General features: G+C 39.9%; 2 protein-coding genes across 4 annotated transcripts in view; one reads left to right on the top strand and one right to left on the bottom strand.

Annotated features, from left to right (window-relative positions):
* The first annotated feature begins 205 nt into the window (after positions 1–205).
* Positions 206–5240, top strand: LOC135711366 (mucin-2-like). The gene has a single exon (XM_065234200.1). The coding sequence runs from the start codon at positions 284–286 to the stop codon at positions 5231–5233; it is 4950 nt and encodes a 1649-aa protein (XP_065090272.1). The 5' UTR covers positions 206–283; the 3' UTR covers positions 5234–5240.
* Positions 5241–9169: 3929 nt separating this feature from the next.
* Positions 9170–16021, bottom strand: part of singed (fascin domain-containing protein singed) — a 68429-nt gene continuing 61577 nt past the window's right edge. For all 3 annotated transcript variants that reach the window (XM_065234241.1, XM_065234243.1, XM_065234242.1), the window contains 5 exons: positions 15468–15724; positions 15222–15385; positions 10366–10717; positions 9944–10298; positions 9170–9871 (listed from right to left, as the gene is read on the bottom strand). In XM_065234241.1, the coding sequence (XP_065090313.1) occupies positions 9666–9871; positions 9944–10298; positions 10366–10717; positions 15222–15385; positions 15468–15724 (1334 nt within the window). In that variant the 3' untranslated portion in view covers positions 9170–9665. The remainder of the gene's footprint in view (positions 9872–9943; positions 10299–10365; positions 10718–15221; positions 15386–15467; positions 15725–16021) is intronic.

The following is a 16021-nucleotide window of genomic DNA, read 5'->3' as shown; positions in this document are numbered from 1 at the left end:
AAATTAGTTGTTCTGCAGCTAAATGCTTCACCAGGCTGTGTTATCATTGAGTAATGTCTATACCAATTTGCAGATGAACGCATGGAGCTGAGGTTGTTTTCGCATTGTTTTTTTAATAGTCATAGGCAGTATGGTTTTATGGCAGCCATTCCGTTATCTGAACGATGCCGTTTTCCTTTAAAAGATACCGAAGGTCGGAAGTAACTCCAGTCGACATTGAAGAACAGACCTGATCACCAAAAAATTGTGTTAGAATTACTTAGTAAACGAATGAACATTCAGAATGAAGAAAAAGCTAATGTTATTGGTATGCTACGTGTTATTGGAAATCTCAGAACACGCGCAATCGGTCGAGCTTGAGTGCGAGAAGGAAGGTTTCGCTGTAGTGGAATCGGAGAATTGTGGCGTTTACTACTATTGTGTCAAAAGTGCAAACGATGAGTTCTATGCTGTCAAGTTTGAATGCCCACTGGGTGAAGGGTTTTCCCTGCTAAAACTGAAGTGTATTCCAGAAGACAATAACGATTGTGGAAAACTTCCAGACACACCCATTGATGACCCAATACTATCTGGTGACTTTGTATGTCCATCATCAGGACACTTTCCTGATGTCGAATCACCTGACTGTAAATCGTACTATATGTGTAGTAATGTTCTGTTACCCGTATTAAACAACTGTCCTTCAACGACCATATTTTCTTGGGTGTCCATGAAGTGTGTGTTGCCAACCACTTTTACGTGCCCCAATGCAATAACTACCACAACTGAAGCTACTACGATACCAACTGAAGAGAATACCGGTCCTGACAGTTTTGTGTGTATTACTGAAGGACGTTTTTCAGACCCTCAATCTGTTGATTGCACAAGATATTACCTATGCGTAACTACAATCGACGGAAACATTGACGCAATTTTGTATCAATGCGCTTTAGATACAGTATTTTCACCAGAAACCCAGAAGTGCGTCATGTCAAACCAATATGAGTGCCCTGCGACCACATCTTCGGCAGAACCTTCAACGATCGAGGCAGCTACTTCCACAACGACCGAAGAATCAACTTCAGAAACCAGGGAACCAAACGCATTCGTGTGTACTGATATTGGACGCGTTCCTGATCCAGCTTCAACCGATTGCACGACATACTACCTGTGCACGATCAGTATATACGGAATATATGAAGCTATCCTGTACCAGTGTCCATCGAATACTATCTTTTCACCAGTAGATCAGAAATGTTTGGCGACGGGTTATCAGTGTTCAGCGGGCACTACTGCGATGACAGATATGCCTGCGACTATTGAAAGCACTATTTCATATACTACAGACATTGAAGTTACTACCCAGAATTCTTCGACTAGTGAGACGACTGTAACTGTTGAGATTACCACGACAACCGATACAGAGAATCAGTCCACTGTTTCGGAAAGTACCAGCGCATCCACCACAGACCATAACGCTGTAACAACCCTATATCCATCATCATTCATTTGCACCAGCTATGGACGTTTTTCTGATCCAGAATCTACCGATTGTAAGGGTTACTATCTATGTACCGAGAATACTGATGGATTTTTCAAAGCGACGCTAAATCAGTGTCCTTCGGTTACCATCTTCACCCCTGAGAAAGGAAAATGTGTTCAGCCGACAGATTATCAATGCCCTATGGTGGAAACTACTACCCCGGATCCCACAAAGGAGTCTTCCACGGTCGAAACAACAGTTTCGTCATCAGAAACACCTATAGTCACTACACCAGAACCATCATCCACTGTGCTTACTACAGATTACACGTTTCCGTCACCTGCCATAACAACCACAAACGAACCATCCACTTCAGAAACAGATGAGCCCACTCGGGAACCTCCTGGTGAATCGTTTGCTTGCCCTGACTACGGACGTTTTCCCGATCCAGAGTCTACCGATTGCAAGGGTTACTATCTATGTACCGAGAATACTGATGGATTTTTCAAAGCGACGCTAAATCAGTGTCCTTCGGTTACCATCTTCACTCCTGAAAAAGGAAAATGTGTTCAGCCGACAGATTATCAGTGCCCTATGGTGGAAACTACTACACCGGATCCCACAAAGGAGTCTTCCACGGTCGAAACAACAGTTTCGTCATCAGAAACACCTATAGTCACTACACCAGAACCATCATCCACTGTGCTTACTACAGACTACACGATTCCGTCACCTGCCATAACAACCACAAACGAACCATCCACTTCAGAAACAGATGAGCCCACTCGGGAACCTCCTGGTGAATCATTTGCTTGCCCTAACTACGGACGTTTTCCCGATCCAGAGTCTACCGATTGCAAGGGTTACTATCTATGTACCGAGAATACTGATGGATTTTTCAAAGCGACGCTAAATCAGTGTCCTTCGGTTACCATCTTCACTCCTGAAAAAGGAAAATGTGTTCAGCCGACAGATTATCAGTGCCCTATGGTGGAAACTACTACACCGGATCCCACAAAGGAGTCTTCCACGGTCAAAACAACAGTTTCGTCATCAGAAACACCTATAGTCACTACACCAGAACCATCATCCACTGTGCTTACTACAGACTACACGATTCCGTCACCTGCCATAACAACCACAAACGAACCATCCACTTCAGAAACAGATGAGCCCACTCGGGAACCTCCTGGTGAATCATTTGCTTGCCCTGACTACGGACGTTTTCCCGATCCAGAGTCTACCGATTGCAAGGGTTACTATCTATGTACCGAGAATACTGATGGATTTTTCAAAGCGACGCTAAATCAGTGTCCTTCGGTTACCATCTTCACTCCTGAAAAAGGAAAATGTGTTCAGCCGACAGATTATCAGTGCCCTATGGTGGAAACTACTACACCGGATCCCACAAAGGAGTCTTCCACGGTCGAAACAACAGTTTCGTCATCAGAAACACCTATAGTCACTACACCAGAACCATCATCCACTGTGCTTACTACAGACTACACGATTCCGTCACCTGCCATAACAACCACAAACGAACCATCCACTTCAGAAACAGATGAGCCCACTCGGGAACCTCCTGGTGAATCATTTGCTTGCCCTGACTACGGACGTTTTCCCGATCCAGAGTCTACCGATTGCAAGGGTTACTATCTATGTACCGAGAATACTGATGGATTTTTCAAAGCGACGCTAAATCAGTGTCCTTCGGTTACCATCTTCACTCCTGAAAAAGGAAAATGTGTTCAGCCGACAGATTATCAGTGCCCTATGGTGGAAACTACTACACCGGATCCCACAAAGGAGTCTTCCACGGTCGAAACAACAGTTTCGTCATCAGAAACACCTATAGTCACTACACCAGAACCATCATCCACTGTGCTTACTACAGACTACACGATTCCGTCACCTGCCATAACAACCACAAACGAACCATCCACTTCAGAAACAGATGAGCCCACTCGGGAACCTCCTGGTGAATCATTTGCTTGCCCTGACTACGGACGTTTTCCCGATCCAGAGTCTACCGATTGCAAGGGTTACTATCTATGTACCGAGAATACTGATGGATTTTTCAAAGCGACGCTAAATCAGTGTCCTTCGGTTACCATCTTCACTCCTGAAAAAGGTAAATGTGTTCAGCCGACAGATTATCAGTGCCCTATGGTGGAAACTACTACACCGGATCCCACAAAGGAGTCTTCCACGGTCAAAACAACAGTTTCGTCATCAGAAACACCTATAGTCACTACACCAGAACCATCATCCACTGTGCTTACTACAGACTACACGATTCCGTCACCTGCCATAACAACCACAAACGAACCATCCACTTCAGAAACAGATGAGCCCACTCGGGAACCTCCTGGTGAATCATTTGCTTGCCCTGACTACGGACGTTTTCCCGATCCAGAGTCTACCGATTGCAAGGGTTACTATCTATGTACCGAGAATACTGATGGATTTTTCAAAGCGACGCTAAATCAGTGTCCTTCGGTTACCATCTTCACTCCTGAAAAAGGAAAATGTGTTCAGCCGACAGATTATCAGTGCCCTATGGTGGAAACTACTACACCGGATCCCACAAAGGAGTCTTCCACGGTCGAAACAACAGTTTCGTCATCAGAAACACCTATAGTCACTACACCAGAACCATCATCCACTGTGCTTACTACAGACTACACGATTCCGTCACCTGCCATAACAACCACAAACGAACCATCCACTTCAGAAACAGATGAGCCCACTCGGGAACCTCCTGGTGAATCATTTGCTTGCCCTGACTACGGACGTTTTCCCGATCCAGAGTCTACCAATTGCAAGGGTTACTATCTATGTACCGAGAATACTGATGGATTTTTCAAAGCGACGCTAAATCAGTGTCCTTCGGTTACCATCTTCACCCCTGAAAAAGGGAAATGTGTTCAGCCGACAGATTATCAGTGCCCTATGGTGGAAACTACTACACCGGATCCCACAAAGGAGTCTTCCACAGTCGAAACAACAGTTTCGTCATCAGAAACACCTATAGTCACTACACCAGAACCATCAACCCCAGTGCTGACAACACAAACACCGCCAACAAGTGAATCGTTCGTCTGTACCGCTGTTGGGCGTTTCCCTGACCCTATGTCTACTGACTGCAAAGGCTACTATCTATGTTCAACCACCGTGGCTGGAGTCTACGAAACCGTGCAAACTCAGTGTCCATCTATCACTATATTCTCAGCGGAGCAAAATCGATGCGTTATCATGTCACAATACCAATGTCCAACGGCAACCACTACGTCCACTGTCGAGCCTACAACACAAGAGACAACTTTCACAACTCCATCAATAGCAACTAGTCCTGGTATTTTTAGTTGCACAAGCATTGGTCGTCATCCTGACCCATCACAACCGGATTGCTCAAAGTACAAATACTGCCTTCTGACGGCTACTAACGAGTTTTTAGAGTACACCTTCAACTGCCCTTCAGGATCCTATTTCAATCCTCTAGAACTTCGTTGTTCAATTGGTTATAGCTGTCCGGCTCTATCTCCCACAGTCATATCAGAAGGTACAACGGAGCTGTCACTCATGACGACGCCATTCTATTGTACTTCCGATGGACGGTTTCCCGATCCAACATCCGAAGGTTGTGACACTTACATAATGTGTCTGAAGACGACCGTTGGTAATTTTCAGAACTACAACTTCAAATGCCCGAGTGGATCACTATTCAGTCCAGCTGAAGCGAAATGCTCAACTAGCTACTTATGTATCTGAATGAAAACGACCGCGTTACCGTTTCGAATTCAGTATCTGGAGGACTAATTGAATCTTCTAGCGAATATAGCCTTTAAAACTTTAACTTCGAATATATATGTATAGTTTTTCGTTATTGCTGGTTGTTACCATATTTAAATAAACAAAATGTTTTATTATATTTATGTTGTTATTATTTGAGATAGAACGAATTCCATAATATGTACTGATTAACCTTTTTTGGGATGAGTTATTTAGCCAAAGGTCACCATAACATGGCCTTATCAATAATGGTTTATATTCCCTATGCTGAACCTTAACTGAACTGGTTACGGGACATTAGATGGACGTTTATGTAATAAAGTTTTAATCTAATGTATTATGGTTTTAAAATGGACGTAACAAATAATGGATTGTTAAGAACCACTATGCAATCTCGGACACTTGCAGGAACCCGACGGACTGTCGGAATATTCCCTCGACTCCTACACAACTTCAGGTATGAGCCTTGGTTGGCTCAGCAGGAACTGACTTTATTTAAATTCCCTTCGGTGCAATAGCTCGACTTTAATAAACTCGTCATATGCAGCCTTTTTGGATTGTTTCGACTTGTGCAGGACAATAAAAAGCGCAACGATAATGCAATTCGAACGACGCACAGTGGGGGAAAATTGACCCAAAATCCCACTTATTTAGACAGCGCAGATTAAAAGTCCTTAAAAATAGCACACCCTATGTGAAAAAATGTGGATAATCGAATGGCGATGGTTCCATTTAGAAGCCATTTTGGTCCATTTTGACCGATTTTCCCCTTATTTTGAAAGAAAACTTGAATTATCAACCATAAATTGAGCATGGTCAAATTGCCTATTGAAGAACGGACTTCTTGACGATTTTATTCAACTGCATGCTTAATAATACTTGTACTATTTTTAATAATAACTTCTGTTCAGGCTTTGTTCACACAAATCTGGAGAATTTATTCAACCACAACATCAATTGGATTGACAAGAGTTATAACCAGCGTTTATTAGACATCATTACTTCCTTAAACAGCGATGGTTTAAAGGTGTATATAGACGCTTGATTCTCATGTGAAATATTGTTTAATTAGACACTATTATATATTTATTAAACGATTATTCAACTACGGGATAGTTAATCCGAAAATAAGAACGGCACAGAAAAGGGTTGTTCTCCGGTTTAGTGATTGTTGTGTCATTATTTCTGTCGAAGCACGCACCCAACCCACACAGATATTAGAAAATTCATTACATACATACATACACACACATGTGTCGTTTTATATGGGATTCGAACCAAAACCTTCCGATCACCAGCCGCTTGCCTTGCCATCTGAGCTATCCTAGAATACATCATATGGGCAGCTAAATAACCAATAAAAACTTGAATCTGAATACCTATAACCTTCCCTGCTGTAACTCTAGCTAATTCAAGGAGATGTGAGAATGATTAATTCATTCATAGTTGTTTTACATGAGACCAATGTTACCTCTCCAATTTCGATGGAAAGGATGCTGGGCTATTCTTTTAGATAGATCGATGAATTGGCTGTCGTGAGTGATACGATCTTTGATTACTATTTAAATTACATAGGTGTAGAAAATAAATAAAAAAACGGTTGATGTCGGGATTGAACTCGCGACCTTCTTCTTAGAAAGCGGAAACGGTAACCACTATGCTACCAATTTCGTTTTGTTGTTAGCTTGAAACAGTGTTGTGAAATAATGAATGAATACGCCGTTTGTAAAACATTTACAAAGCACGCAATTAAAACATGGACGCATAGTGGTATAAGAGCTATTATGCTGACTGTATTCACCTTTATTCAGCAATATTGTTAAGCAATGCAATGGAATCTAATAATGGAGCTAAAAACAATTAAAAATTCATGTGTGGGACACATAAAAATAATCATTGAATTTTTATTGGTGTAGGTGGTAGTGTAGCCATTGGAGTCGCGCCTAGTAATCTGCAATGGAGTTTGACGTTTGAATACTACCGCCATCTGTTGAGCGCAGTGCCCTCCATAGTGTGGACAGATGGCGATCGTGTTTTATAAACGATGTTTTCAAATCACTAATATTCATAGAGTTATGTCTGTTTGTCTGTGATGTTACATTTGTTTTTACATTACATGATTTAGCCTAGTTGCTGTTCATCTTTGACATGTCTGGTTTTATACATTGATACACGCAAAACAAATTTCTTTTACATCCAATGTAAGGTTGAATTTATTACATCCTCTGCATATGTTTCATACAATAAATGTAATGGCAGTTCTTGCAATGGACTGCAGCGTACAAAAAAGTTTTTCCAGAATAAATTTTTGTATAAAACCTTCACGAGATGATTTTCTAGACGTTCTTGTTTTAATAGAAGTGAAAACCCAGGTGAGTCATCAAAACTGCTGGTTTGCATGTATTCTTCGCTGAGTTTCGCTGTTGATTTCTGTCGTTGAGCTAGACAATTCATAATGTGTTACGAAAAAGTATAGTTTATTTCCTTGAGATCTCTAGCTTTAAGACATCTATTATGTATAACGCAAATGATAACTTGGCTCTGTTAAGTTTATTCCATTGAGCCTGTACAAATAAATAAATGCAAAAAAAATCCTTGAGATGGTAATACTTGACAATACATAAGTAGAATGGCTACATTTATGGCTTCGGAATTGTTAGGCTTCTGTTTGACAATTCACTTTGGCTCCCCAGTCGTGTCCTTCTCAGGCATTTTGGGTTCATCCTTGCTCCACTAAGGCATCGTGAGGTATCGTATATATCTCCAGTTTTTCACGGAGAAAAATTAGTCTAGTTTGAAACAACCAAAAGAAGGTATGATGTTGAATTCATACTGAAAATTTTGTTGATTGCTTTAAGCCCTAAATTTTTGTTTGAAATAAACGGCAAGTGGATCAAAACACAAAGGTCACAAATTAAAGATGGTTTCACTTCACGTTTTAGACGTTTTAAACAAATTTAATTTATTCAAAATTTGGGTTGTTATCTACGGCTCAACTTGAAAGCCTGGGTTGATTCAACGTAATATTTAGGTTAAAACAAACAAAATTATTCTTTGGACGGATAACAACCTGTTATGTCCAGTTTTTATCGTGCACAAGCTTTATACCTATCAATAAAACGATATATTTTATTATTATTATTTTACTGATATATTTTATTTCAATTCGATTTGATTACACACATACGTTTACATTTTATCTGTATATTGTATCCCTCTTCTGAATTCGTAAAATATTTCGAATGTTTTCGTTCGTCTGTAAAAAAAAGATTCCGGTCACACTAGTAATCGATACTGATGCCTTTTGCTACGCCAAATCGTGAGGCTATCATGTTCTGTTTTTCCACTATCGAAATACGGTCTGTTGTTATAACACAAGAACACCTTCGACAAACTTAAACATAATAAATAAATATTTTACATGTATTGCTAACAAGCTTTCACAGCACTTAAAACAACACATATCTAGATAAATACTTTACAAAGTTGGAGTATTTTTGCTACATTCATTGTGGGTTTGGAGGATGCGTGTGAACTAAGAGTTTCGTTTCAAAGAACTTTTTTTAGACTGTTTGGCAGTTTTCGGGTTGTCTTCAGTTGCAATCCATTTGGGGGCAACATCAGACTGTGACTATTACAATACGTAGTCATTTCAAATAAGGTGGATTTATCTACGATTAATCACATTTGGATCATGTGGTAAGGTATATATCTCTCTTGGGTAGAAATCGTTCGAATTTGATGACGGACGTTTACGTTTAGCATTGCGACGAGAACTATGTCAAGCTTTATCACTTTTGCGGATTAGGTAAAAATGTTAAGCATTTCCGCTTTTCGTTCGTTCATAATTATATCTTTGATTGCATAGTTTATGAAATGGGACGAGAATGTTTTATAAGAAAAAGCATGATGTCGTTATGTCATACATTCGTTTTATTCTTTTCATTTATGATAGTTTGTTTTTAATTTTAGTGATCACTAGATACTACAACTAATTTAGGTTTTTTGATGTATGATTATTGCAATAAATATACGCATGCATCATATAGAGATGGTTGCTATGAAATGACAATATTTTTTCTCAAAATTATTTGCTCTTGGTAGACATTTGCATCAAAGAGCACTACTTGTTCATTTCTGTTTCTTTATTGGCTGTTTTTATAAAATATTCTAGTTTTATAATACGAAAGATAGTAAAATAAATTTACAAATAAAATTTAAGGATTAGTTTAAAAGAGTGAGAGAGATTGATTGCGTTGTGAGACGTTTCACGATTTTCTTCGAATGAATTTTGCTTTCTTCAGATGGAGTAGCACTATTAGTAGTAGTTGTATAAGAAGAGTAACCTAACAAGCTAAAATTTCGAGTGCGAGTGAACCCGAACCGATGAGATGCCGCTGAATGAACTGTTTTAGTATTCCCACTGAGTGGCGGTCTCGAAGCCAGTGTCGACCAGTTTGAATGTGCCATTTTTAGTAGCTCCGAGGTACCGACCGTCCTTTGATCGCAAACAGATACGTGTAGGTTCTCGCAGCTCAATATAGAATCCATCAGCTGGGGTATCTGAGTCAGCCGCAATACCCTCACCATCAATTCGCCAGTACTTGCCATTTTGACCTGAACCATGATTTGAAGCAGAAAATATAATTATCCACATTGGAAACAAACGATATGTTCACGTTTTTATACCTTTGAAGTGGACAACACCCTTCGGTGCACGTTCGACCAGAATTGTTTCGTAGATAGCTTTATTGCACTCTAGCTTGTTGCTTCCCGGGGCACGATAACCGACAAATCCTTGTTCACACTTCAATACCAGGATGGGACGGTTAATGAGATAGAAGTAGAATTTGGTTGTATCTTCAACTAATTCAGCTGTGGCAAAAAGATGACCAGAGCGTTTCGTCGCCAAAAGTTTCCCGTTGTTGGCGCGGAACGATACGGAACCTTCTCCGTGCCATACCAATTCGAAGAGAGCATCCGCCGAACGGCGGTTACCGGTAGCTTGAATACCACCGCCAGTTGACAGACACCAGTAACGATCCTGAAAATAAATCAGGGACAATAAATGTAAACTTTGCCAACTTGTAGGTACAACAAAACCAGCTTACCTGAGTGGTTCGCAAAGCCCAACGGTGGGCAGACCAATCGTATTCCAGTTGGAATGTTTCGTTATCTCCGATTTCATCCTGGTTAGCAGTGACATCAACGCCTTGCTTGACTGAAACGTATTTATTGTTCAAAGCGGCGACGAACGAAGCCTGAGGAAGCGAGTCCTCCAGCGAGAACAGCTCATCGCGAGTGACAGTCTGTGAGCGTGATTTGAGGACAGCCTTCGATCCGATCGGGGACAGATACAACCCATGACGATCACGTAGAGCCAGATGGCCACTGTGGTACTCAGCGCTGAACAGACAATCGTCGGTACATTTGGTTTCCAGCTTTCCATTGGCGTTGAGGTATCTTGAAAGAAATAACAAATTTTTAAGTATTCATATTTTGTAACATTTACAATCATTGTCTTGCCCTGTGCCATTAAAAAAAATAGGCATTGAGAAAATGGCAGTTGAAGTTAAGAAGTGCTATTTCCATGTAAATTTTTAAAAAATCATAGTAAATTAATCGATAATTTTATTCAAAATTAATTACCATGAAGCTTGCATGTGATGTTATATCAGCGAAAATCCATATGGGACTTAAAGGGTGATACGGTCAAAATTTGGTCAAGGGAAAACGCGTGTAAATCGGTGAAATCGTTTATTTAAAAAATCAAATTAAATTTCTTTTTCAAGTTCAATTAGTATAAAATTCAGGAAAAATATTCAGTTAGGCTTCCGCTTTTCCAAATTCGAATTGCCGGGCCTTACGCTTGACCCCTGCCATCAGATTTTGTACAGCCACCTTGTCCACCTTCTTCGCCGCAGAAAGCCAGTTTGCCTTGAACTGCTGCTCGCCCTTAGCAGTTTTTTTGGTCTTCTTTAGGTTCCGCTTGACAATAGCCCAGTATTTCTCAATTGGGCGGAGCTCTGGCGTGTTGGGAGGGTTCTTGTCCTTGGGAACCACCTGCACGTTGTTGGCGGCGTACCACTCCATGGCCTTTTTACCGTAATGGCAAGATGCCAAATCCGGCCAAAACAGTACGGAACAACCGTGTTTCTTCAGGAAAGGCAGCAGACGTTTATTCAAACACTCTTTCACGTAAATTTCTTGGTTGACAGTCCCGGAAGCTATGAAAATGCTGCTTTTCAAGCCACAGGTACATATGGCTTGCCAAACCAGATATTTCTTTGCGAACTTTGACAGTTTCATGTGCTTGAAAACATCTGCTACCTTTCCCCTTCCTTTTGCCGTATAAAACTCCTGTCCCGGAAGCTGCTTTGACGTAGGTTTCGTCGTCCATTACCACGCAGTCAAACTTCGTCAGCATCGTCGTGTACAGCCTCCGGGATCGCGCTTTGGCCGTCGTATTTTGTTTATCATCGCGATTTGGAGTCACTACCTTCTTGTAAGTCGATAGTCCGGCTCGTTTTTTGGCTCGATGCACGGTTGTAGACGATACACCCAGCTTATTTGCGGCATCTCGAAGAGAGAGGTTAGGGTTTCGCTTGAAACTACCGGCAACTCTCTTTGTCGTCTCAGCGGCTTCCGGTTTTCGATTTCCCCCCGATCCAGACTTCCTAGCTGTCGACAAACGTTCCCCAAACACTTTAATTACATTTGTAACGGTTGATTTGGCAACTTTTAGCGATTTTGCCAACTTTGCGTGCGAGTAGCTCGGATTTTCGCGATGCGCGAGCAAAATTTTGATACGCTGCTCTTCTTGCTTGGACGGCATTTTGACAACTGAAGAGTGAATTCCAAAATCAAAATAGGAGCAACATTCTACACACACACACACCTTCAAAATGAGGGGTTTTCACGTTTTTGAAATGCAAAATTGAAAGAAATACGTCAAGTTGATATTGACCAAATTTTGACCGTATCACCCTTTATGTGCGATTATAGGCAAAACAGTCCCATTTGCATTTTTGTCGAAAATCAGTTACATATTTGAATCACTTTACAATTTAGGAGAAAATGGAGCAATAAATATGGCCAATGGGGCAATGTGGCCAACCGCTTAAAAATCAACGTATTGAACATACTTTACAAAAAATCTGTTGCAGGTTTAATGCTTGAAACCTACTTCAACTATCCATTTCCTTTAAATCTAACAAAATACTTTTCTCTAGAGCAAATATTCGAAACATGTTAGACTAGCTCAAAACTGATTTCTAAATCAGAAAATAAGGTCTATCAGAAGTTTTTTTTATAACTTATCGTTAATATTCCTTCATCAGCTTTATAAATTGTCATTGGTTTCCTACATGACACGATGTTTTTCTAGTTTTTAGAAAAGTTTAAAGTTAAAGTTTAAAGAATTTCTAAACAAAATATTACTTAAGTCGATTCGGGGCAATATGAGCACCACTGATATTTCAACTTAAATTCTTCAATTTTGCATCATTCTTTTCATGAATATGACTGTATCATATGAAATCACGTTTTGAAGCAGCTGCTTTGGTAAAAATAGCCCTAAATAGGAAGTTCGGAAAAAAAATTTAATTTAATCTACGGAAAATAATTGCTTCTTTTAATTCTTTTTTAAGCTCATACTGTTCATTGTTGACCCTGTATAAAGCCTCAAGAGAGCAGAATATTCTTACCCGTTGTTTACAAGGTCACTCATGCCACCCCGAGTGGGTGCTCACCGTTGGGGTAAAACGGTTTAATTTCGGTTACAAACGAACATTTTTAAAACCTTTTTTTTAATAAGATTCAAAAGTTTACTTTCAATATTCAATTTGTATTCATGATGTACACAGGGCTTGAAACTAACCATTTTGTTAAACATCATTCGAATTTCCCATTGCATATTGTATGATTAGTGATGATATTCTTAAGGTGGCCAAACTGCTATGTTGTTCCATCCATAAGTGCCAATGGAGAAATCAATCTTCAAAAGCGTTTTTCTCAGCTTGTTGTTTTAACGAATGGGACAACTATGCTGAAAAGGGCAGTGTTGTAATTATGGGTAGTCGCCGAGTAATCACTCAGCATTAAACAAAACAAAAACAATTCTTACGATTTCCACCAAGAAAAGCGCACTCAAATTTGGATTACGAGAATCGAAAACAAATTTTACTTAGAAAAGTGGTCTTGAAATTGAGTTCAGATTTCGAAGTCGAAGTCAGATTTTAATGGAAAAAGCGCAGACGAATTTGAATTACGAGAAGCGAAGTTATATTTCCACCTATCACAAGGTTTAAAGCCTAAATAAAAAATAAAAATAAAACACTTAAAGAGTACATTCTCAAACATCTAATACTAAATACTTGATTGTTTTAATGTAGTGGGATTCGCTAAATAAATCACCCGCATTTTTTGATAGTACCGGGCTTCGCCCATGATAATTAAATTAAAATTATTTTTGACACACGTTTTATTCTCGAGTGATTGGAGTTCTTCGGCTGAATAAAGAAAAATAATATTTCTTTAAAATCATTTTATTTTTTCAATACGCCCTTTTAAAATGTCAATAACTCAGAACGGAGAAAATACATACACCTTTTTTTTCAAGGGCCTTAGTTAAGTATATTATACGAGAGAAAATCGTCAATAACGCATTATTTTTAAGAGATATCAAGTCGCTTTATTCGGCAAAAATGAGAATTTTATTTAGTTCCAAAACATTTGTGAAAAAGACTTTCACGATAAAAAAAATTAGAGGTTAAAATTTTAGCTTTGCTGAACAGCATACCTATGTCTCTTTTTTTTCAAAAAGAAAAAAAAAATGTTTTGATTATCAATTATTTTGAAGGCCAACCTAATGCTTACAACTAAGAAAAGAAGGGACTTTTCAAGCACAAAACCAAACTTCTAAATATTGCAGCAAATGCTTTAGAACTACAATCCTGGCTGAATTCCCATTCTGAACTACTGTTAATGGAGCTCGGTGTGCTCTCGCATTCCCATTTGTTACCCGGTATCACCTTGACTGCACGTTTAGTTTACGTGAGAGTGATGTATTCGTAAAAGAATATATACAGAAAACATGTTTGCGTTTGAGCTTGGCTTTTTACTGATCGCAGTGAATGACCGGGATTGGTGATGAAAGTGCCAGCTAAACAAAAATGAAAATTTAATCATATCCTGGTGTGGCAGCTGCCTCCCTGGCGTCGGTAGCATTGGTACTCAGTACGGAAAACAACTCAAGAAAAAATAAGGCGGACGGAAAACGTGTTCAATTTACATGAATTTTTCGTAGTGTGCAATGAAGCTTCAGGTTGCTATTAAATGAGCTCAAATTTTGAGAGATTGTACAGAGCATGAAGCAATCGATTGCGCTATGTGGAGCGAAATAAATAATTTTCAACATAAGTTGAAACATTGAAAAATCAATACATAACGTATTTTCTATCCCCTTTAGATAATTTTTTGTATTAAATTGTATCATTTATCATGATGGTTGAAAATCTCTAATTAAACTATTATGGAAATTCGCACAGCGAACATTCATAACATCCGAAACACATAAAAAAAACTGTACTAGGATGTAAGTTCGTTGGCTAATTAGCGTTTTATTTATTATGTAAAAAGTTATTCATCATCAGCACATGACATGTTCAACTGAGCGCAATCTGCACAAAAGATGGAAAAGCAGGTGGCATAATGCGATTTATCTCAAATTGATCATTCCGCTTGACACGGGTGGCTGCATACGAAAATAACCTATCAGTTAGATTTACCGTGCGCTCATAATGGTATCGAGCTGACAACTGGCGATGATATAAGAAGGTGTCCTGTAGTGTTCAATTGCATGCAGACATTGTGCAATAGATGAATTTTCGAGAAATTATGCACGCCCCATGGCCACTCGCTATCGGTGCTGCTTCCAGAGAAAGTATGGCCAAACTATAATACTTACTTATTGTTGCATGTGTGCAGTGCGTATCGTCCCTCTTCATCGGTGCGGAACTCCAGTGTGAATAGCGTATCTTCGCCCCACGGAATGTTGGCATCGACATGGATCTCGTCTTGCGATTCCGACAGATGAGCGAAACGTTTGCGTCCAACGGCGCGCAGATTCACCTGGCATGGCGATTTCGTGCAAAGGAAGGAAAGTGTGTTAGCGGTTAGCTTTGTTACGATTTCTCCCCAGTCTGAGACTTACCTGTGGCCTGGCAGCGAGGTGCACGCTCCAAAATTCTTCCTTTCCTGGAGCTTTGGCGGTGCACGTTAGTTTTTCGGGGGTTCCCCCGAGGAAATAACCGCGCTGTTCATTCTTCAGCGCCCACCGTCCTGAGTTGTCATCGGCGATGCTGATCTGGAACCGACTACCTGCGTCGCGTTCCTCCGATTCGCACAGTACGTTGCCAAATGAATCCACCGACAGATATCGGCCCAAATGTGACTTCAGATAAATAATACCTACACATATAGTGGGAATAGACACAAGGAAACAAAAGCTACACATAATCATATGTTTTAGGTGAAATGAAGGTGATGATGGTTTTATTTTTTTTATTTTTAATGGCGAATCAGTTACGCGGTGGATACAAAATTATCATGACCGCCAGCCAAACTGCAGAAAACTAAACAAAATACAGGGGAGTGCAGCGTTATAGCTTCCAAAATCAACAGCTAGCCAAAAGAAAGCCTAATTAACTTGTATGCTCATTGATGATCAGTTAGTTACGTTCGCTTACCGGCCACTGATTGATGATA

This window comes from Ochlerotatus camptorhynchus, unplaced genomic scaffold (genome assembly GCF_037179485.1).
Source record: "Ochlerotatus camptorhynchus isolate MF236.1 unplaced genomic scaffold, CSIRO-AGI_Acam_v1.1 ptg000432l, whole genome shotgun sequence".
NCBI lineage: Eukaryota > Metazoa > Arthropoda > Insecta > Diptera > Culicidae > Ochlerotatus > Ochlerotatus camptorhynchus.
The sequence above is the reverse complement of the archived record's forward strand: the minus strand, read 5'-3'. Positions and strand labels throughout refer to the sequence as shown.

Excerpts from the sequence above, each read along its gene's own strand:
- LOC135711366 (XM_065234200.1), top strand. The coding sequence starts at position 284 with ATGAAGAAAAAGCTAATGTTATTGGTATGCTACGTGTTATTGGAAATC.